The 24608-nt window shown below is 38.9% G+C and overlaps 1 protein-coding gene across 3 annotated transcripts in view; it reads left to right on the forward strand.

Annotated features, from left to right (window-relative positions):
- The window catches only part of LOC106874046 (uncharacterized), a 163102-nt gene that overhangs the window by 33356 nt on the left and 105138 nt on the right, over positions 1 to 24608 (forward strand). For all 3 annotated transcript variants that reach the window (XM_052969498.2, XM_089355238.1, XM_052969501.2), the window contains 3 exons: positions 470 to 490; positions 10056 to 10165; positions 19354 to 19412. In XM_052969498.2, coding sequence (XP_052825458.2) covers positions 470 to 490; positions 10056 to 10165; positions 19354 to 19412 — 190 coding nt within the window. The remainder of the gene's footprint in view (positions 1 to 469; positions 491 to 10055; positions 10166 to 19353; positions 19413 to 24608) is intronic.

Genomic DNA, 24608 nt, shown 5'->3' on the forward strand with positions numbered 1-24608 from the left:
ACCGAATCAATCAAGGAACTAATCTGTCAACAGAGAAATCACTCATGGTGTTAATCAATAAAATGATTATTGTGTTAATCAATAAATTAATAAATGAACCTCTCACATATTTAAAGGATGTATAATCATTATATCAATTGTTTGGTTTTCCATTTTCCTAACCAGGTGTATTTATCAAATAGTGATTAACCCAGCTATGACTACTGAACTACGTCTTTCAAAAGTATACATATCGGAACATTTCAACTGAGAATTTTAAATTAATGAAGACACATACACTGGCTTTGCTAATTAGTGTGAAATACTCGCGTGGTACCTCTTTAGACCACGACAGATTAGGCTAATGAGGTTTTAATTTTATCTTCCATGTTAATGCATTAAATAATAATCTTCCTCTCGTAGAATGTTAAACAATTATATGTAAATCTCATAATTACTTATATTACTCAATTCTTCTAAATTTTCACAGGTCACAACGCAGATGACAATGGTGAGTATTTTCATTTTCCTTTAACTCCGTAAAATTTTGGTCAATTTTCAATAGGGGTCATTTCGCCATTTTGTATATCACAGACAACATTATCGAACGTGAATCCTAGTACTTTTCTACATAATAACATGATATGGTTACGATGTCTTTCATATCAAATGACCGCTTAGTGTTTCCCGTTCACTGAAGTAGTGTGTTGTGTTGCTTGGTGTACTATTATAGAACAGGTTAACCAATATTTTTAGACAATGTCTCAAAAGTTTAGGACACTAGGGATTATTTTTGGTTACTTTAGGTAGATGAAAGGCAAATTTTCTCCTCTTCCTCACTGACTGAATGGTAGTGTATCTGTCAGTGTTGCACTTCCCTCAGGAGAAAGTACTCAATGCAAACCAACTAACGACAAATTAATTGTCCCTATTTGTAGTAATGAAATACATGATCCTGTGATACATATTAACAGCCAAATAGACACAGTCACAACAGGTTACTTTCACAACGGGCCAAAAAAACACTAGTGAGAAGCAAGACCCCCAACTCATGTATTGCTTATTGTAATTTGTTTCGACTAGTGAAACATTTATCTATTCTTCGGTGTCATTACTATGTAAACCTAGGTAAACACTAATAAATCAGAACAATGATCAAAGGCATTCGGACCATGGTCATTTGACCATTTTTCTGTGTTCCTACATTCAGTATGTCATTTTAAAGACGGTAGGGTGTGGTTTGAGGAAGATTTAGTAGTTATTCATAGGGTGTAGGCTAACCGCTAGATGCTCTCTCATTGGCTGAAATATTTGTTGCAGAGTGCCATGGGTATCAGAGTCAGCAGAGCGGCAGAAAAATCGCTTTGCAGTAATTAGTTACGACCAGTTGCATTTTGAGTTCAATTTCCATCAAGGTTAACTTAGTTTTCATCGCTATTCCAACGATAAAACATTTGTCTGTCTTTCTGACCTTTATAAGGCATCATTCCGCTTCATTGCGAAATCTCCATGTGTTCATATTTTAATTGCAAATCTCAATTTGTGAACTCACTTTGGTTTGAAATCATACATTGATTTAAAAATCTCTATATGTATTCAGTTTCGACTGAAACTCTATATGTATTCACAGTTTTGACTAAAACTTACTTCGGTTTGAAATCTCTATATAGAGCCATAGTTTTGTTTAAAAAACCCAGAAAGGCAGAAACCAATGAAAATTGTGTTATTTTCAAAAGAAGATTTCTTTAAAGAAAAATGACAGCTTATCCTAACATTCCATCTATCTATCTATCTATCTATCTATCTATCTATCTATCTATCTATCTATCTATCTATCTATCTACTTACCTACCTACTTGCCTACCTACTCGCACACTATCTATCTATCTATCTGATCTGGACGGATGCTAGTCACATCGGCTCGCAAGTAAGTTGGCCTTTTATATGTCAAAACTTTTGCAGTTTTAAAATATTTTTTGTGGAAGAGGTGTATAAGTCTATACACTTCGACCCTATTGGGGTTTTGTAATAGGAAGTGGCTCCTTCTGGAGTTTATTTCCAAAAGTTTTTGATTTTTCTCCGGCTTATTTGCCATATTTCGTAAAAGAAATATGGCTAGGCCTTCACACGTGGTCGATTTGCCTCTAACAGCAGGCAAGGAGACTGACCAACAAGTCGTTCCGCATGAACGAACACAAGACGTAGAGACCAGGAATGCTGCGTTTACTACTACTGCCTTCACCACCTCCACTACCACCACCAACGACAACAAAACCAAAACCACTACTGCCACTGACATCGCAGCCACCACTACCACCAAGAACAACAATAACAAAAAGAACAACAACAACAACTCCACTCCTCTTTTGTTCCTTTCACCACAGACAACGGAAGGAGAGAAAGAGAAGAGCATGATGGCCAAACAATTTGCTCAAATACGCCTGAACGCCGAAGAAAATTATGAAAAAAATTTCCCGCCACTTCGTAACTCATATGAAGGTCAGAGGAGTACACAAGAAGAAGGTCACCCATCTGCCACAACAACAACACCTGCCAGCATCACAACCGCCAACAACAACGCTAATACAGCAACAGTCACCTCTGCCATCAACACCAGCACCACCACCAACAACAACAATAACAAGATCAAAACAAACTTCGCCGAGGCGATAAAGGAAAAAACGACGGTAGTATCTTTTACTGCACAGCAGATAAAAGATACAAAGGCTTTACTTACGAAAGAAAATGACGAGGTGCGGATCAACATACCACAAGACATTTTAGAAGACACAAACAAAAAGACCATTATTTATCAAATTTTAAACTCAAAAACAAAAAAACCAGAAAAAGCAAGCACGGAAAAGATCGAGAAATGCTTGAGATCTGTATGGCAATATAAGGATTATGTAACTTGGTGGCATAAATTTGCCCATGTGCAAGTTATTTTTCAAAGTGAAGAGTTAGCGAAACGATTCTCAACGCTAACTCTTAAGACAGAAGAGTTATCAATGATACCGAGTTACCTTGGTCAGAGGGTAACAAGGGTTATTATAAAAAATATTCCTCCCACGGTAGACACACTATGGATAACATCAGCCGTATGTGTCGATATGGAGGAAGTTGATATATTGCAAATTAATGTTTCTGAAAAGCAACAGTGGGTGGGTAAAAAAATGGAGATCCTTCTCCATATTACCCAGGAGTCACTAAATAAAATACCCACCTACATAAAGTTACCATCAACGCAAAGGCTGTATGTAGTGGTGGAAGGCAGACGACCACGCTGTTACATATGTGGCAGTGAAGCTCACTTCCAAAAGGACTGCAATTCTGCCGCGAAACAACAGCAACAACAACAACAACAGCCACGGGAAAACCAAAAACCCAAGACACCAGCATTATTACCCACACCACCGTATGCACAACTGATCAAGCAGCTATATGCGAAAACGAAAGAACGGCAACAACGAACAAACCAACCCAACCAAACAACACCACCACCTGAGTCAAAAACAGAAACAACACCACCAACAACAACTAAAGACAGACCAACACCAACACCAAGAACAACAACCAAGAAGACAACCACTGAGAACGAAGAAAAGACCAATACTACTCCCAATTCCCCAACAACACACACACCACACACACCACACACCACAACACCATCGACAAACACACAAATAGAACCAAATGCTTTGCCTTTACCCCCTTCTGATTCGTCAGGCATTTCGTCTAACGATGAAAGTTCTACAGAATGGCAAATAGCCACAGGAAGTAAAAGAAAAAGATCAAAAACAACCCCAAAATTAAATGCATGCAAAGCAGGGAAATATGTAACCGCTGAAAGCCCCTTGCACAAACAAACCAGCACCAACATCACAAAAACACACACAATGCTATCAGCGATATACACAACAAACACAAAATTAATGGACTACATCATATCGCAAACAAACATTTCTGAAGATAATTATAAGCTGAACAATCATCCACGCACTACACCACCGAAACACATCAAAATAGTTCACATCACACAAACGCAGCACCACACACTCAAAACCCTCTTTCCAAATGCGGTTGGGGGGTTCCAAAAATATTTATCAAAGAAACTCTTCAAAAACCTCATCCAAGATACTTCAAAAGAAGAGGAAGCTAAAACTTTCGAAACGAGTAAGTAACCTTCTCTCTTGTCTCTTTTACTGTCGTGTATGAAACACAAATTTCGACTTCAACTATGCTTAAATTAGGTTGTGTAAATGTACGTGGCTTGGCGTCAGCTTGGAAGCAAGGTTACCTTCTAAATGACATCAAGTCACAGAACATAGAAATCATGGCTATCAGTGAAACCAGACTCAGTAACCCGCGGGCCCTCAAGTCCATGTTTGGTGGACATTTCGACATTTATTTTTCTCCCTGTCTGCCAAACATGGGTGGTGGTGGTACCGCGGTGCTTTTTCGGAAGAGTCTGAACCTAAAAGTAAGGCCAATATTCCTAGACCCGGAGGGTAGGCTGGTTGTCTTGGACGTCGATAGCACAAACGGGTGTGCTTTCCGTCTGGTGGCAGTATATGCACCGTCCTTAACGGGTCGGGCGGATTTCCTTAGACGTCTAGAGGTTTTCCTGGGAACGTCACGACCTTTACTGTTAGTAGGGGACTGGAACGCTACCTTGGACACGCATATAGACTATGTGGGAGTGGATAGGAGTAGAAGGGGATGTAAGTGCCTCAAAGACCTGCTCAGACGTTTCCATTTGTCTGACAGGTTCCGACTCGACCATCCGAACGTGCCAACGTGGACTTGGACAAACTGCGTCGGATCGTCGAGATCGTATCTAGATAGAGTTCTATGTAGGACGGCGGATAGAGATAGTGTAGGATGTCCACAATTTAAAATAGTCAGCTACACAGATCACAAGTTTGTGACGTGTACGCTCGACTTAGATAAGACACATAGGCAGGGTCCCGGTTACTGGAAACTGAACGCTTCGCTCTTAGCGCGGCAGGTTTACAGGAACCGGATTAGCGAATTAATTAAGAGGGCGTTAACAGGAGCCATCGTTAACAACCGCTGGTGGTTTGCCCTGAAAATGGCAATCAAATCGGAATCTATTAGGTTTAGTAAAGAACTAGCGATAGATCGAAATAGAGTAGAGGGAGACTTAGTTAAGAAACTAGAAGAGGCACTTACAACTGGCAGCGCAACCAACGTTTTGGCTGCGAGGATGGCCCTCGACCAACACCTCAACGCCAAACACGAAGGTTGCGTCGTCAGAGCTAAAATGCGTGCCTTAAGGAACGAAGGGATCGAAGCTGCGCGAGAAGCCCGGGTGGCGGAGGCGCAACGCGGTAACAGAGCCACCATTCGGTCTCTAATCGATGAACAGGGATGTAGTCTGCTCGAACCCGAAAGGATGTGTGGGGCCTTTCAACAGCACTTTGCTCGACTGTTCGGTGCGAGCGGTGAGTCGGAACGCAGGATGGACTTCACTGCCTACCTGACCGGCCTGCCGCGGCTCTCGGCGGGAGAGGCAGAGTGTTGTGAGGGTCCCATCACAGCTGCTGAAGTAAGGGATGCTATGGCGGGCTGCGCGAGGGATAAGTCACCTGGATTGGATGGTCTACCCTACGAGCTGTATTGTCAAATGCCAGACTTGTTTGGCGACCTCTTGGCATCAGTCTCCTGCAACTGGCAACAAAACGGGAGAATTCCCGGTTTCGTGAGCCGAGGTGCAGTGACATTGCTGAAGAAAGACCCAAACAAGGGGAATTTTATAGATAATTTCAGGCCCATCACTCTGCTCAACGCAGACTTGAAAATTTTGGCCAAAGTAATAGCCGAGAGGTTGGCGCTTGTCATCGATAAACTGGTCGACAGGGCGCAAACATGCGCCGTGCCGGGCAGAAGTATCCATGACAACCTCCACCTCATGCGCTACATCATGGACAGGGTAGTTAAGGATCCTGGCATGGGTGGGGCGCTGATCAATTTAGATCAATCTAAAGCCTTCGATAGGGTCGACCATCGATACCTAGCGGCCGTCCTCAGGGCAGCTGGCTTTGGTCCCGTCTTCCGCGGTTGGATCGCTGCCTTGTATAGCGGCATCCGATCGGTAATACGGGTAAACGGTCACCTGTCAAGACCGTTCGACATCACGCGTTCGGTCCGTCAGGGATGTCCCTTGTCGGCACTTCTGTATGTATTGACGATCGAACCACTACTGCGGAAGCTGGCGACACTGAGGGGTATCCCACGAGAGCTGGGTTGCGGGACGAGCGTGTCTGTATATGCGGACGATGTCACCGTCATAGTGTCGAGCGAAAAGCACGTCGAGATGCTAGGCGAGACACTTAAAGAATACGAAACGGTGACAGGAGCAAAAATTAACCCGGAAAAGTCAGTGGGTTTGTTACTCGGCACCTGGAGAAGCAAGCCCATACCGTCCAACAGTGACTCCGTAGTGGGACGCTGGACGGACGGACCGGTTAAACTGCTCGGGGTCTGGTTCAGTCCGGCCCTCCAAATGGATAAGAACTGGGACGAGATCACCAGTAGAGTGATCAAACTCAGCCAAACATGGGCTGAGAGAAAGTTATCTCTAAAAGGCCGGGCGGAGGTGGCTAATGTGTATATCGCATCAGTCATCGATTACCGCCTGACCGTCGTGCCTTGTCCCGATGCCACCATCACGAAACTAGAACGCATACTTTTCCGCTTTCTGTGGAAGGGTGGCGTTCCGATGGTGAGGCGATCCATTTGCTGTCAACAACCGTTACGTGGAGGACTGGGGATGCCGTGGTTAATGATGCGCAGACATGCGCTGAGACTGCGGCATCTCTGGAACTTCATTGACGACGGTGAACAGGTGTGGGCGCCGTTTGTGAGGCACGCCTTCCCGCAGCTCGTCTCACTCACCGAACTGCAAACATGGATCAGGAAGAGACCGAAACTGGGCGAATGGCACCGCGAGTGTCGCCAAGCTCTACAACAGCTCTGCCGTCCGGGATCAAACTTGTGCAACTTCCAAACGACCAATGCGTTCTATAGAGGACTAGTGGAGGGGAGGTCTGACGACACTCTCGGGGCAAACCTGGGTGTCGACGAGAAATTCTTAACCCGCCTTTTCAAGACGACGTTCGGGCCGGGGCCTATGGATAATTTCCAGAGATCCCTGGCTTGGCAATGCTATCGAGACGCACTACCAGTTCGAGAGAAGATCTACAGACACGGTTCGAAAACCACCGGACCGACCTGCCCGAGATGCGGTCAGAGCGACGAAACCGTTCTGCACGCACTCGTGCAGTGTCCAGATATTTCAGAGCTGTGGACCTTCGTCGAACGGCTGTTGTCGCGTGTGGGACGAGCCCACTTATCAGCCGAGTCTATCGTGAATATTGTTCCGCCACCTTCCTTTAAACGGGAAGGAAAAACGGTTTTTGTAACACTGATAGCTATGGCAAAAGAATGCGTGTGGTGGACGCGTTTAAAAGGTCTACAAACAAACACTTTCCTCTCTGGTCAGTCCCTCGTCAACTTTTTCAAGTACCACTTGAAAAGGAGGATGAGGATAGAGAGGAAAGTGTTGTCGAATGAAAGTTTCAATAAAAAATGGGTAAATGTGGCAAGAATGGTAAGAATGAAAGACGACACCATTTTAAGCATAGACTTGTAACAAAAAGAGACAAAAAGAGAGAAGGTACTTACTTTCATGTACCTTTAAAAAAAAAAGCCTGAGGTGACCGTGGTCTTTTCCGTAGGCTTTTCTCTCCACGGATAAACCTAATCTGTTCCCCGTTTTTTACATCGACTGTGATACACGATCCCTATTGATCGCCCCCCCCCCCCCACGTTTTTTTTTTTTAAAATTAAAAAAAAAAAAAAATTTTTTTTTTTTTTTTTTATTTTCTTCCCGCGATCCCTTTTGATCCAAATTATCCCCCCCCCCACAAAAAAAGCTCTACTTTGTAATTTGTCCATTTTCTGTATTTAGCCCTGTGTGGCTATAATAAAAAGATATCTATCTATCTATCTATCTAGCTAGCTAGCTAGCTAGCTATGGAAGTGAGGTTGTGTGTGTGTGTGTGTGTGTGCGTGTGTATATACGCATAAAATCTGAAGTTCACAGCTGATTTTCTCCAGATTGGGATCATGCATTACTTATGTTCCAGAGATGGTTTTTAGACTCTTAAAACTTTTGACATAATGAGTAACGGGCCCTCTGCGATCAGAAAATACCTTTTCCTGCGGTACGTAGTGAAGGGTGGTAACTCTTTGCGAAGTAACTTTCCGAAATTGATTGTCACCCTTACATCCATCGGTAAAAAATTATCACAATCTCATTTGGCTGTGTAAAGGAGCAATACTGGCTAAAAAAAAACAAAACAAAAACAAAAAGCAAACAAACAAAAAAACTGCACTGCAAGTAAAATTAATGAGCAGCTGCTGCAGTACCTTCATGGAAGTCCTCACATCTATATGTCAATTGATACAATTCTAGATCCAGAAGAGATGGTAAATTACCCAACAGAATTTCTCAATTCATTGGAGCCTCTAGGACTACTTCCCCACAGATTGGAACTGAAAGTGGGAACTCCAGTAATGTCATTGAAGAATTTGGATCCGCCAACACTCTGCAGTGGGACACGCCTGGTGGTAAAGAAGATGATGCCACATGCTATTGAGGCCTCATTTTCTCTGGATGTGGCAAAGGAGAAGATGTTTTCATAACCAGATTTCCTCTCATTCCACTGGGAGCAGAAATTCCTTTTCCATTCAGAAGACTTCAATTTCGTATCAGTTTCTCAATGTCTATCAATAAATTCCAGGGTCAAACACTGTCTGTGGTAGAATTTCACCTGGAAGAGTTATGCTCACACGAGCAATTGAATGTTGGCTGCTCTAGAGTGGGAAGCAAAAAAATCTATTTGCATTTGTTCTACAATGGAAAACAAAGAATATTGTTTACCAAAAGGTTTTGTAGGAGTTACTACATCCTACGATGCCTTCCAGTATCCACTACTCTTTGTGAACGGTAAAGATGGATACCATTTCGGCATAACACCAACAAACCCGAAGACTGCACCAACAAAGCCGTTTCCTGCATGGACTTCAGTATCAAAGGATATTCTCCAATTACACCCACCAACCACGCGGAATTTATTCAAGTAATTCCTTACTATATATTCTCATGTAACTGCATAGGCTCAGATTATGTCTCTTATTCTACAGCATCATCAGCAATCCAATGTTAACACTTCACCTTCTGCAACATTACAACAGTTCACTTCCGCGTTGCCGTCTTCCTTTTCAACCCCTTTCCGGAATGTACCCATTTACGTACAATATCTCCATTACACCTACATTCATTCGACTGTCAATCATACAATGTATTGTGTTAGACGCAGCGCCGACCGCCGCAAAGGAGAGTATATCCACTGATAGCTTTTCAGTGCATTTAAAAATCACACACCCACATACCCAATTTTCCATGACAAGTTAGGACCTAGAATCCTCCAAACGGGCGCATGACATGTCGCCTAGTCGAATTAGCCCATCATTTACTCCACAAATGTTTTGTCGCGAATGCTGCACTTTCCCGTATCACATGTTTCAACATAACTATAATATATATATATATATACAAACTATGCCATTTAATCTCAAGCAATGTCGGGTATCTCTGCTAGTTACGTATAATTGATTGAATTATTCTATTGGCTAGTAGAGAGTGATGATTTTGGTCAAGCTTCACTTAAAATAGCAACCAAAGTTTCCTTCTAAGAACACATTGGCTAATGCAGTCATAGATACATCATGCCCAGGGAAAATGTAGGATAATCTTAGCTGGAAAGCCTTTAACTATGAGTTTCGCTAACCAGGATTCCTCGGGGCTTAAACAACAACAGTAGCAGCAGCAGCAGCAACAACAACAACTACAGCAACAACAGACGATGATGATGATAACAATTTCAACCGTAAGAATGTATCTGAAATGACCATGTTGTTGACGTTGTTTATGCTGTTAGAAGAATGTGTTAACTCCTGAATGATTTACTTTTCAATCTAATTTCTAGGAACGACTTTTAACATGTCTTTAAGTGTGGAAAACAGGAAGTTTATACCGGAAATGACAAACTTGTTATCAACTGTGTCTCAACAATTTTCTCAACAAATATGCAGATCGGTAAGTTCTTTTATTGTCAACATTCGATTTTTAGCGCACAATAAGTTAAATTACTTAAACATAAGGTTATTATGCACAGCAAAAGAATTGTCGAACTATTCCCCCTCCCCATTGCTTGTATTTACAGGTTTCTATGTAAAGCATTTAACTTCTAGGATTCGAGTACAAGATATCATATATCTGAAATATATATATGTATACATGAACTCACAATCTTTTTTTTATGCTAGCTTCACATACAATATTCTCTATACCTTCTCAAATGTCTATACCACTAGGAAACAGGTTAAGAATTCAAAGGCATTTTTCCAGAAATATAAAGAATATATCAAAAAGAAAAAAAAATTATCCCTATACTCACAAAGTATATATTTGATGGTGCAAGCTGAAATTTTACAAAATATATTTAATGGACAAGATCTCGATCAGCGACGAAATCACAAATGCAACATATACAGAAGTTGTCACCGTACTACAAAACTCTAGACTGAGTACTTCTACATAATGTTTAATTAAATTTATTGAATGTAAATTTCGGTGAGTGTCTCTCCCGCCTTCTTTAACCATGACTGGATCTTCACATTATGGATATAAATTCAATTATTAGATCCCTGTATTAAATATGTTAGTGCTCACTTTATGAGCGACTATTGTAGACTTAACGTAAACAGCTGCAAACATAGATTGAAGTTACACATTAAAACGGATATTTTCGCAAAACTAATCATATAGGAAAATACAAACCCAAGTAAACATGTTGAACAAACATTCAGAGGCAGGCAGAAAATTTATATCCCAATATGTAGTAAAATCAGTAACGAGAAGAAATAAATATAACACGAAGAGACAGATACTACAGAAATACAATACATGAAGTACCCAAACTGACAGAATGCTTCCCGAAACAAAACAAATCGCAAAAATCGCTTCGCCATCGTGATGAATAGCAAAAACTATGTTTTGAAGAAAACAGTTTGATATCAAACCAAAACATTTTTAACGAAGAACTGCATAGAACAATAGAGATCAATACAGCGCCAACAGCAAGACAAGTAGAATAATTTAGGATAGAGAGTGAAGGAATTTTCAAACATTAATACTGAAAAAAAATGTGCAGCAAAAATACTATAAGATATTGTTTAGATACCACAGAACAAGTACAACTGGTAGGCACCTAAAAATGATAGATTTATCTTGATTAACATGTTTTATTTTTAAACACAATGTTCTTCCAAAAATATTCAATGTTCTACTGAAATGGCTCTGGAAAGCCAATAACTTGCCTGCCTACAGTATACAAAGCCTTAACAGCAATAATATTGAAAAAAATTATATCTTTTAAACGTAACTCGCTTCGAGAACTGACAGGATACCGAAATGCATCATTTGCTTGTAAATATCAATTATTGATCAGACAAAGCCATTACTGAGAATTACAGTAAGAAAGAAAATGGTTTTGAGAATGGTGAAGTCGATTGCTGGAAAGCCTTTAACAGTGTTAAAAATGCATCAATTCTGGAAAAATCAACCATTACCAAGAGAGCACCAGTAGAAAGCAGGTACATCAAAAAGATTTTGAGTAAATGGTACATAATTCTACAGATACAAGCAAAAAGATTAGAAGAGGAATATTCGAAAATTTTCATATTTCCTTCCTGTCAGACATTAAAATCTTTAACCATCATACAAAACCATACTCAGCTTAGGCATACGTGCTATAAGAGAATATTTAAATATATCTTGCATAGAATATAAAAAAAAGCATACGAGCTAACAAACGAAGGTTTACTTTGGGTAAAGTTGTATTTAAATTTAAAATGAGGTTTTATGTTCGTATATCGCGTCGCCTTTGGAAATATGATTCTCACAGAGAGAAGATTTTTGTCTTTGTTAGGTAAAAATGGGGAAATAGTGAAGAAATATTAGAAATACTAACGAATGAGTTACTGCACATGTGAGCGAAGGAAATGACTGGAGGGAGAAAGGAAAATAATTTGGAGGAGAGTGAGGTTGGTGAGAAATGAGAAAAAATGTGAGATGGGAGTTTTAATCCGTGTAAATTAAAAAAATATTGTTGGCCATTTGAACGTCATTGTCTCTAATTTGCACTAAAGAATATTGTTCCTCTTCTTTCAAGATTTAATCACTACTTCCTTCAGACTTTTATTCACTTGTCCCTTTCAACTTCTTTCTCTCCTTCATTCTCTCACTTTCTTTCTCCAATCACTTAATTATTTTGTGGTAACTACCTTTTTCTGTTTTCCCAGTAAATGTTCTTCGATTCTATGCGCACATTTACTAAGGACAATTAAAAAAAAGATTTAATCTCTATTCCCTAAAACATAGTTGTTTCGTAACATTTTTCGAAACACATCAATATTTACACTTTACTGTCTTTCTCGTATATATATATATATACGCACACACACACACATATATATACATATATATCTATATGACATGCAACACATACACACACACACACACACACACACACACACACACACACACACACACACATATATATATATATATATATATATATATATATATATATATATATATATATATTACATTGATACGTACATACACATACATATATATATATGCCTTGCAATGCACACATATATGTATGTGTGTTTTTATGTGTGTGTATCTATCTATCTATCTATAAACACATATGCATACATATATAAACATAGCTACACACATACATATATATGTGTTTGTGTGTGTGTTGTATGTGTGTGTATTCATATATATGTAACTGTATATATATTTATATATACATAAGCACACTCAAACACATACACACAAATGCACACATACGCAAACTCTCTCTCTCTCACACACACACACACGCACACACACACACACACACACACACACACACACACACACACACACACTCATATCAACGCAAGTTTTACACTGCAGGCAATAAACAATGAAAAACACCTCAACTCATGTGGAGTAGTGTCTCACAGCAGCAGCATATTAAATTTGATTTAGAAAAAAGAAATGCAGAAAACAAGAGAAAATTATTTAAAGCCACTGATGTAATTTCAGATAAAGAAATATCGATAATTAGATCAAACGCATATTCGCAAATACTTCTCAATAAATAATCTAAACAGAGTACAACATTAACAGATGAAAGAATATTATAGACGTGTAAGCTTAATTCTTATAACTAAGCCAAATACTAATTATAAGATAATAGGCATCAATATTTTAGCTATTCCAATGAAATAGTTGCAGCATTCTGAAATACAAGCAATGCTAAACAAGAAAACAAAGAAGAGATCACTTTCCGAATCTACCACACAATGTCTAACTTAGAAAAAAATTTATTTGCTGTAAATACAGACAAAGGCATTTTGAAATTAGAAATTAGAAAATTAAAATAAGGTTTCTTATAAAAATATCTAAAAAAGAATGAAAAGAAACTAAAATTAATAGATAAAAAGAACCCTGCTTTCTATTAGCAGAGGAAAAAGAGAAACACTTCTAAATCAGGGTTAAGGTAACAGACAGTTGTGAGAAGTGTTGCGGAAGAATAGAAATTGTTAGAAAATTAAAAATCAAATTAAAATAGAACCACAAAATACCATGCTAAGAGGTTTGTAAGAAGTTCTGCATTAACAACCATTGATAAAACTCATGAACAATAGTGGCCGAGGAGCTTAAAATTTAAAGTCGAGACTGAATCGTTTTTAAACATAACAGAGTACATCTAAAATATATAATGAATCAGAATATAAAATGTAACCGCAAAATATGGGAGAGTAGTAACTAAATGATCAACACACCACACTGTTTCTGATTGCTAGTGGAATCTCTGGCTCCTCCCTCTCTCTCCTCCCGTTCTCTCTTTATAAACATGCGTATATTACTTTTAATCGGCAGAAGCTTATCTGTCTGTCTGTTTATCTATCTATCTATCTATCTATCTATCTATCTATCTATCTATCTATCTATCTATCTATAAATTAACCAACATCTTTCTCTCGATTCTTCATTTACTCGTCTAAAATACCATCGAGAAAGTGGAATTATGTGCCTTCATATGCTTTTCAAAGCTAAAATGCTTGTGCTAGATTTACTTTACATTAGAATATTGTGGGAGAGTTTATAGCAGTAAACTGAAGGTGAATGACTCCTCCTTTATAGCCAATGTCCCCGTCACAGGGAAAGAAAGGCATGCTCATCAGATCTTAGTTTAAAGGTAGTTATTATGTACTTTTCATGTCAAAATGTGAGATGTATGTATGTATGTATGTATGTATGTATGTATGTATGTATGTATGTATGTATGTAGGTGTCTTTTGCACCAGGCGCATGGAGGATATATTCTCTTACGCCTAAAAACCACAGCCGACATACGAACTGCTTCTAATTTCTTTTTTGAATTTTTTTCCGTGATATGAAACGTTGGGACATGCCAGCAGATGTTGTTTAAACTATTTAGTCTTACTTAACGTAGATATAGTGTGGAAATTCACAGAACTGCAGTTTTCGTCTTGAGAAAGCATCTCGTATAGAGATGTTGTGCTAAAACTATTTTAGTATTAAACGCGTTTTAGAGCTATATGTCTATACGAGATGCTTTCTCAGGACGAATACCACAAATTTGTGGCTTTTTACAGTATTTCCATCTGAAGTAAGTCATACAGAATGTTATACTAAACCGATGAGGTTTCCATCGCTAATAACGGATATTTTACTCTATGTCATTGTGGAGGTGTGTGCCTTAGAGGTTAAGGTGCTGGATTTATGATCATAAAATTGAACGTTTGATTCCTGGACCGGGCGTCACGCAGTGTTCTTGAGCAAAGAACTTAATTTCACATTGCTCCACTCTACAGAGCTGGCAAGAATGAGCAATCCTGCGACGGAGCGCCGTCTCTTTCCAGGTGGGGAACATATACGCTGCTATGAAAACCGGGAACCGGCCTTATGTGTTCATGTACACCGGGAAGGATCTTTATCCTTTTCTTTTTTACTCTATGTCAATGGAGGCTACATTTGGCTAAACATGCGGTTACTAATAGATACTAACGCATAAAGACACTGACATCAAGGTTTAGCAACTTTACCGCAGCTAGTGGACGCTTTCCGCCTGGTACTGATATACTTCTGTGCTTTTTGGCACTATTTGTCATTTCAGTATGTCCATATTTAGTAAGATATATAGAATGGTGTGTTGAACTAATACTGCTTCCCGCTGCAAATAACGAATCCATATATATATATATATATATATATATATATATATATGTATATATATATATATATATATATATATATATATATATATATATATATATATATATATATATATATATGTATGTATGTATGTATGTGTGTGTGTATGTACACAATGAGAGGGGGAGAGATAGATAGATAGGGAGAGAAAGAGAGAGAGAAAGAGAGAGAGAGAGAGAGAGAAATAGGACCATTGCAGCATAGCTCCACATCTGCCTCAACTTTTGAAAATCAGAGAAATATGTGAAACCGGTTAAGTCTTCAAGAATGTTTAAAACGAAACCAGTATATTTTCAACTCCCTTTTCCTATTTTTCTACCGGTTTGGAATAGAATAACTTTGTCTTATATACATATGTGCGTGTGCGCGTGTGTGGTTGTGTGCGTGTCTCTATATCACACATTTCTCTCGCAGTTTCCTCTCTTTCCTTCTATGTCTTCATTTTCTTCTCTTTCTCGTCTTCCTCTTACCTTTTCTATTTCTTCCATCAACCTCCATTATTTCGGTCTCACACCCTTAGACGTTCAGGAGCAATTGCCAATCATGGTAAGGAGCACATACTTTCAGTACGATGACATGCAGGTCTCAAGTCTATTATTGAGGTAAAACCCATCCGGTCTTCTGGCCATTACTTACTGAAGCGCACAGTGCTTTGCACTGCACTTTTGCATCTTCTTTAGGTTTGTGGATGATATCCCAATAACCAGGTCTTCCCGGGTGCAGACCGGCCTCATATACCGAAAATTTAACATCACTTACGAGCACATCAAATTCGAGATTGAACACCCTGATAAATCTGGATCGATTTCTAACTCAGGAGAAGTCCATTTATACCGAATATTAGAAGAAATTAGCTGGTAAGAACCTATTAGCACACCGCATCAGCCCTTAACACGAGAGTAAAGGTGCCTACATACGAAACAGAATCTTATGTTTGAGAGACAAATGCAGCTACGCAGCTGAGAATATCATCGCCACCAAATGGTTCTACAACATTCTGCCAGTCTACAGCTATTCACCATCTTTCACTAAACGCCTGCACATCAATAATGCTAATCTTAAAAAACACCATAAGAAGGTTATTACTTTCAGATTTACCATAAGAATGCTACCCTGCATCCTCAGTCGCTATTAGTGATAATTCAATTTCTCCTTTTTGTTTTTATATTACGTCTGGCTACCTGCATTATTTCATTATTTTCACATAACAATTTTACTGAATCAGTCATTGATTCTTATAGTAAATTCTCTATACTGACAGGTAAGATTTAGCTTAACCATCAGTGATGTAATACTACTGATGAGTTTTAATTCCAAGTGAAATTGGCTTGCCAATATAGTACCCTCGCTCGCTGTGGGGAGGTTATCTCCACTGTCAGTACATGGACTTGTGCTTTTTCTGGCTATAAGGGTCTTTGTCTCTTGTTTCTAGCAATGTAGATCCTACCCCGCACCCACAGTCACTATTAATAACGATCGAACTTTTCTTTTTTGATTTCATACTGTGTCTAGCCACCTTCATTCTTATATATATATATATATATATATATATATATATATATATATATATATATATATATATATATATATAACTAGTAGTAGTATTATGCGGACTTTCAGATTTGTGTTTAGGCTCCTGTTGTGTGTGAATAAGTAATTGAATAAGTTGGTGTCAACAAGGAGTACTGTCGGTCATTTATTTGCAATCACTACAATTTTTCTACACAACATACTTCTCCAGGCATGCATGTATTTGGTTATGTAACCGTTTCCCTGTATTATGAGATCTAGTCGTGTTTCCTAAGGTGATATATCAATATTGTCTCCGTAAACTCAAATTCTCGGTTTCAAGAGCATCTTATCTGTCTGTCGTGTTCGTAGCTAATAATAACGAAACCCCCATCCCACTCCATCCATACATTCAAAGAAGTTTATCAACAAACCTTCAGTCACAACACATCTCTTGATACATTCAGTGGCTACTACTAACTCGCAGGCCACAACAGACAGATAAAATGCACTTGAAACCGAGAATATGGAGACAATATTTATATTATACCGCCCGAGGAAACATAACTAAATCTCATAATGCAGAGAAACGGTTACATAACCAAATACATGCAAGCCTGGAGAACTACTTTGCGTAGAAACAATTGTAGTGATTGCAAATAAATGTCCAATTGTAGTTTTTCTTGTTCACAAACTACAGAAGCCCAAACGCAAATCTGAATATATATATATATATATATATATATATATATATAGGGAGAATTCACAAAGAAAAAACAAAACAAAAGACGAAGACAGGTGGTGTAGACAACAAACAGATGTATTAGTTTAACGCTCGAGAAGGGAAAAAGTCTTTAACGTTTCAAGCATACGCTCTTCCACAGAAAGGAACACAGAAAGAAACAAGGAGAGAAAATAAAGAATATGTAGTGGCTAGCGATCCATCATGGCGAATTCCGGACAGAGGGATCACACAGGAGAGCTAGGAAGAAGGGGAAATAATAAAGTAGTGGTGATCCCAAAATGAAGGTGCGCGTGCGTGTGTATAAGACAGCATGTATGTGCGTGTGGAAGAGGACTGGTAACCTTGACGTGTGCGTGTGTGTATGTGTAGGTGTGTGGATGTCGAGCTGGGAAGTGGTCAGAGCTAGTGTGTGCGTGGTGATGTGATGTGATGTGGTGTTGTGTGGTATGGTGGTGAATGGTGTAATGGTGTGTGGTGTGATGGTGTTGGGATGTGGGGGAAGCGAGAGTGGGGAAAGCAAGGGTGGGGTGTGAGTTAGGCTGAAGGTGGGGGTAGAGGTGGGGTATGTAGGGGAGGGTTAAACGAAGAGGGGACAAACAAAGGGATAAAGTCGATTACATCGACTCCAGTGCATAACTGGTACTTATTTAATCGATCCCGAAAGGATGAAAGATAAAGCCGACCTCGGCGGAATTTGAACACAGAACGTAATGGCAGACGAAATACCGGTAAGCATTTCGCCCGCCTTTGTATATATATATATATATATATATATACTTAGATACTTAGATAGGTTTCGGCCACATTGGCCCTGGCCATAGCTAACTTAATAGCTCCACCTGGAAAAGACATTTAATAATGTATTTTTGTACAGTTATTTCTAGGCACCTTGCCCATTCGATTAAAGAGTTGTTGTTTTCAGCAGTATATCCGGGTGTAGGTGGTTTATCTAGGATTTGTTGGAGATATTCATCCATGACCTTTTTGAAGGTTATGAAATCTTTTTCCTCCTTTTTATAATTTGGAATGATGTTAAAAGAGCAGGTCCAGTTGGGGAGAAGTAGTTCTGTCTTAGTGCATGATTTCTGTAGAGGATGCATGGGACGGGGACCAAGCCTTGGGTGGATTTTTAAAAGTGATACCGATATCATACGGGCAATACTGTCGGAACAATTTCCACATGATACAAATAATAAAGCGCTCTCGGCGGTGCTGGAAAGAATACAGTTTGAGATTCCCGAGTCGATCCCAGTAATTAAGACCAGACATGCCATTAATTTCTTTTGTAATTGATCTCTTTGGTGCTTCAAGATTTTTAATATTCTGGCTCGTGTAGGGAGACCATAGCAGACAACAGTATTCAAGGTGAGGGTAGACAACATTCACACTTATAATCATATAGTATAGCGACATCCATACGCAAACTGTAATATGAGATACATCTATGTTCCGCATTGATATTTTCCTAGTGAAAACTTGCACAATCTCTTTACTCAGTTCTTGCGGAAAGAATCCCACTCTCGAATTCTCCTTTCGGATAAGTTTTCTGTAGATATCAACCTACACATGCTCAAATTTAGTATCATAACATCGACTAGTCGACAAGAACATTGTGACTTAAAAAAATATGATGTCATCTCATTTCATCTATGATTTGCTGTTTCAGATTTTATACCGACTGACTCCTATCAATTCCAGAAAACTCTGTCATGTCACGAATCTCACGTAAGTATCCGCAATAATGCAATAATTCCCATGTTTAAATATCTACATACACTCACACGCACATACACACGCTCGCCCGCCCGCGCGCACACACGCACGGTTGCTTCATTGCAAAACAGCCATATATGCCCAAAATATGTAAATGAATACTCTTTTACTCTTTTACTTGTTTCAGTCTTTTGACTGTGGCCATGCTGGAGCACCGCCTTTAGTCGAGCAAATCAACCCCAGGACTTATTCTTTGGAAGCCTAGTATTTATTCTATCGGTGTCTTTTGCCGAACCGCTAAGTTACGGGGACATAAACACACCAGCATCGGTTGTCAAGCGATGTTGGAAGGACAAACACAAACATACAAACACATACACACATACATATATATATATATACATATATACGACAGGCTTCTTTCAGTTTCCGTCTACCAAATCCACTCACAAGGCTTTGGTCGGCCCGAGGCTATAGTAGAAGACACTTGCCCAAGATGCCACACAGTGGGACTGAACCCGGGACCATGTGGTTGGTAAGCAAGCTAAATTTTAAATCTTTATTATAAACAACCGGATGAAAGTAGATGCATGTTGTATGCATCCCAATTTGATTAGCTGGCTTTGGCTTTGATAACTTTTAAAATTGTAAGATCTGGCTCGAGTACCAGAAGTCGGTCGTGGTATACACGTGTGCGCACACAAACACACATACATACACGCACGTGTGTGTGTGTAATACAACCAGCTGTGAAGGTTTCATGCTGCTAGAGGCTATTTCGGAAAATTATACAATTGTTATCAAATGCACTCATTCACCTCACCTACTTTTACAGATTGTGACCTTCTCCCGACGTGTGAGAAGCCTGAGGGTATTGAAAAGGCTTGCTGCTTTGAGAGAACGCGTGTGTACTGATTGGTTTTATGTACATATATTTACTATATTGCAACTGGAATGTATTTAAACGTCCCAAATTAGAATACTTCTTCTGTCGAATCTCCTAAAGATATAATTCTTTGATAATTGATGTTTTCTTGTGATATATAAAGTGAGTTCTTCATTGTTTTGTTTGTTCCTCATCGACCTTAACAACGGCTAAATACTTTGTGATAAAATGAGTGTCTGTCTTTAGTTTAAGAACAGCGGACCACATACCAGATGCATTCCAGCAAGTTTGAAGCAGTTTTGTGATAGGCAGTTATAACTGCCCTAGATCATTGTAGTTTTAGTATTTCCTTACTGTTTGTCTAATAAACTGACCTGCCGACTTCTTTATTCTAGACTGAAGGAGACGGCTGTAATAGCTCTTTGAACACCCCCCTATTAAACAATGTGCGTCACAGTTGACTAGTTTGAAGAATGCAGTTCGGCGTGATGACAATTTAGAAGCTTTCTATGCAATGAAATTTTGTGTTAAACCAGGCGAAAATGCTATAAAGTTTTATGAAATGTTATACACTGCTTATGAATTAACTTGCATGAACTGAGCATATATTTTTGCACAAGAGGTTCAAGGGTGGTAAAGAGAGGTAAGAAACTATATGAGATGTGAAAGGAAGAGGGACGTCAAAACATCTGAGCTGGTCTATAAAAGCAATAAGCATGTCGTAAAAAAAAAAAACGATAAGCGTATAGTTTGAAGTTGGTGTAGCAATTGTAGATAGAATTATTCATGAAGATCTGAACATGCGTATAATTTTTTCCCAGAGGGCTCAGTGACGAATAGAGGAAAAATGCGTTGGTCACTGTAGGGAGATAGTTGAGCTTGTTACCTATAATCCAAATGTACTTTGGTCTCTGGTAACTTCTGACGAAAGCTGGATCTACTGTTATGACTCAGAGCTCAAGAGACTGAATGCTCATTGGAAGCCCCCTGGATTCTCAAGACCTAAGAAGACTAGGTAAAGCATTGAAGCTCATGATGATCCTTTTTTTTCGACAGCAAAGCATCACGTACATCAAGTGTATTTCCTCTCTACTTTGTGCAGGTTTTGAGACAGTTCAGGAAGAGACATCGTCACAAAAGCCCAGTGCTATACTACTCAGGTCAGTGGTACCTGCACGAAGACAATGCACAAAGCCACAGTTCCTCCATGTTAACCAAGTAATTGATAGAGATGGGTATCAAAATTGTCCCTCATTCTCCCTACAATCCTGGCCTTGTACCCTGTGATTTTGATTGCTTCCCAAGTTGAAAGAAAAACTCAGGAGTTGCCATTTGAAAATATTGAGAAGATAAAGGCGTCTGTGAGAAGGGTCGTGGACACCTTCACTTTGACGGACTTCCATGGGACCTTCACAAAGGGGCTGGAGCTCTACAACAAGGGCATTAAAGTCAGAGGATCCTACTTTGAAGGAGATTAAAGTTTTGTACTTCTTTGAAATTAATAAATGTCTCCCTTGAAAATGTTTCAAACTTTCTGAAATACACCTTATAAATAATTGCCGAAACATTTTGATATTTCGTGTCACTTTTAAATATTCCATATTTTGGTTTATGTTGTACACTGAAGGTTCAATTTATCCGATTATTCAAGTTACATACACATATGGTCATAGCAATGACTACTGCTACCTGAGTCGTCGTGCACTTTGACAGATTAGATATCTCGCTTAGATAAATTAAAATGTAATTCTTTGGTTCTTATGTCTACAATCTACCTATATATGTCAATGTATATATACATGTACATACATACCTATATGTTTCTCTCAGTATCTCTCTCTATCCTCCTTACATAAACACATATATGATATATTTATGCATATCTTGTATCTTTTACTTGGTTCAGTCACTAGATTGCGGTTACGCTGGGGCACCGCCTTGAAGAATTTTAGTCGAATTATTGACCCTAGTACTTATTTTCTTTTTAAACCTGGCGCTTATCTTATCGGTCTCTTTCGCCGAACCGCTAAATTATGGGAACGTAAGCGCACCAACACTGGTTGTCAAATGATGGAGGGGGACAAACATCGAACTTCTGAAGCAGGTGTTCGCAAAAAGCCAGAGGAAGTCCCTCCGGAGGACTGCACTGGAAGCATTAACAAAGTTCGATTCAGCCGATGCTTCGGAGAGTGATAAAGCTCTACCCATACCGACTTCAGGTTGTTCTTCAAGCGGAAGATTTTGATGCTCGTGTGGAAATGTGTGAATCATTCCTCCACCATTACTAAAACGACTCTCAGTTCTTGGAAAACTATTGGTTCAGCGATGAGTCTATCTTTCATCTCTCTGGTGGGTAAACCCACACAATAGTCAAATTTAGGGAAAATCAAAACCAGCAGAAATTCTCGAACATGAAAGAAACTCTCTGAAGCTGGTGGTATGGTGTGCCATGGGCTAGGGAATGATACACTTACAAAAACTGCAAAGTCTAAGGTGTCAAATGCTGATGGCGTCACGTCTCTCCGAATGATACCTGAAACGAAATAGGAAATAGAAAGTGTATAGTGACTTTTGGGATACCTTATATATATATATATGTAAAAGCATATCTGTATAATATATACGAGTGTGTGTATCTGTGTATATGTGTGTGTCTCTGTACTGTAGTCGTTCTAATGCAATACATTATCTAGTCGGTCATCTTTCAATTAACATATACACGAATATTTTCTAACAACGACCGACACCAGCCGGCGGGGAGGAGATATTTTCGAAACTGGAATATCTTCTTGTATTCTCAACAATATTGCTACATACACATCAGATCATAATAGAATGCAACACTGTTCGTGAAAGTATTTCTCGTTATACAGACCTTCTTGATTACTTCATAAAATTTCTATTAAATTACCTCGAATATTAATTGAATAATTACGATGTGTTTGGCGAGGCTTATAACAAGAAATAATTGATTTCGAACATAAAAGTCTCCTCGTTCGGGGGGTCATTATTGAATCGTTTGATTTTCTCTTGTGCATCTCTAAATTGCTACGATTAGATTTTAGCCTTAAATATCTCACATTCTGAACAGAATGCACGGAATTAGACTGGTTTATAAATGAATATAATAAATTGAATTTCGAATACGTTCACCTCGAAATATGATCATTAAATTCATGTACACACACACACACACACACACACACACACACACACACACACACACACACACACACACACCAAAGATATAATTGTATGCATGTTTATGTGCAAGCGTATGTGAATGTGTGTAGATTTTTGTGTAAGTAGATATTAAGCACAACACACACACACACACACACACACAGATATTCATTTCTATAGCACCATCTTTCACTACATAAAATTTCACCTGCATAGTTTCATATTTTTATATTTGTGTTGAAATGTCTAAATACCGAAATGTCTTACCGTATTTAGCGTAATTTTCCTGGGTATTGGGATCAATTCTCTTCTGTTTCGGTTCCTCCTTCATTATTTTTGGGGTCAATTAAACTTTTACTAGAATAGCGCCGTGGTAAATTCGATGTAATATACTTATTTTCTATTAAATATGTCACTTGGCCTTCACAAGACACTTTATTACTGTCAGAGGGTGACGGAAAGCAATCTGCGTTACATTCTGTTCTAATTTTGAATACAGCCGTCATGAGATATGCCTTTCATCCTTCCAGGGTCAATGAAATAAGTAGCAGTGATAAACTGAAGTAGTTCTCGACTAAACCTTGTTTCAAAATTAGATTTCATTATTCCACCACTGGACAGTGGATGGCAGAGCCGACAGATTTTTAACATACATTGTAAATATAATGCAATGCGTGATGTTGATTTGCCTTTCAAACTTGTAGGGACGATAAAATTATGTTGCACAAAAGTACTGAGGTTGATTTGGTCAACCTTTGCCGCGTCTTGAGGATATTTGGGGTGGTAACTATCGTAATATCACAACAAAAGCATCTCTTATACTCCTAATTATGTGAACGGTTACAGTGGGGCTAACTTTATGAACATCGAATATGAGATGCCATTTCAAGCTTATGCCGAGCAGTTTCACTTTAATCAATTCATGTGTCATAAATTTAGATTGGAAAAAGGCAGCGAGCTAGATGAATCGCTGTTGCACCGGACGAAGCGTTTAGCGGAATTTATTTCAGTTACTTAAGTTTTAGGTTGAAATGCCACCGAGGTCAAATTTGCCGTTCATAAAATTCGGGGTCGATAAAGGAGGCACCAGTTGAGTACTGAGGTCAATGTAATCGACTTTCTCCTCCATTCAAAATTAT

The sequence above is a fragment of the Octopus bimaculoides genome, chromosome 7, assembly GCF_046866305.1.
Source record: "Octopus bimaculoides isolate indiv1 chromosome 7, ASM4686630v1, whole genome shotgun sequence".
In the NCBI taxonomy this organism is placed as follows: Eukaryota; Metazoa; Mollusca; class Cephalopoda; order Octopoda; family Octopodidae; genus Octopus; species Octopus bimaculoides.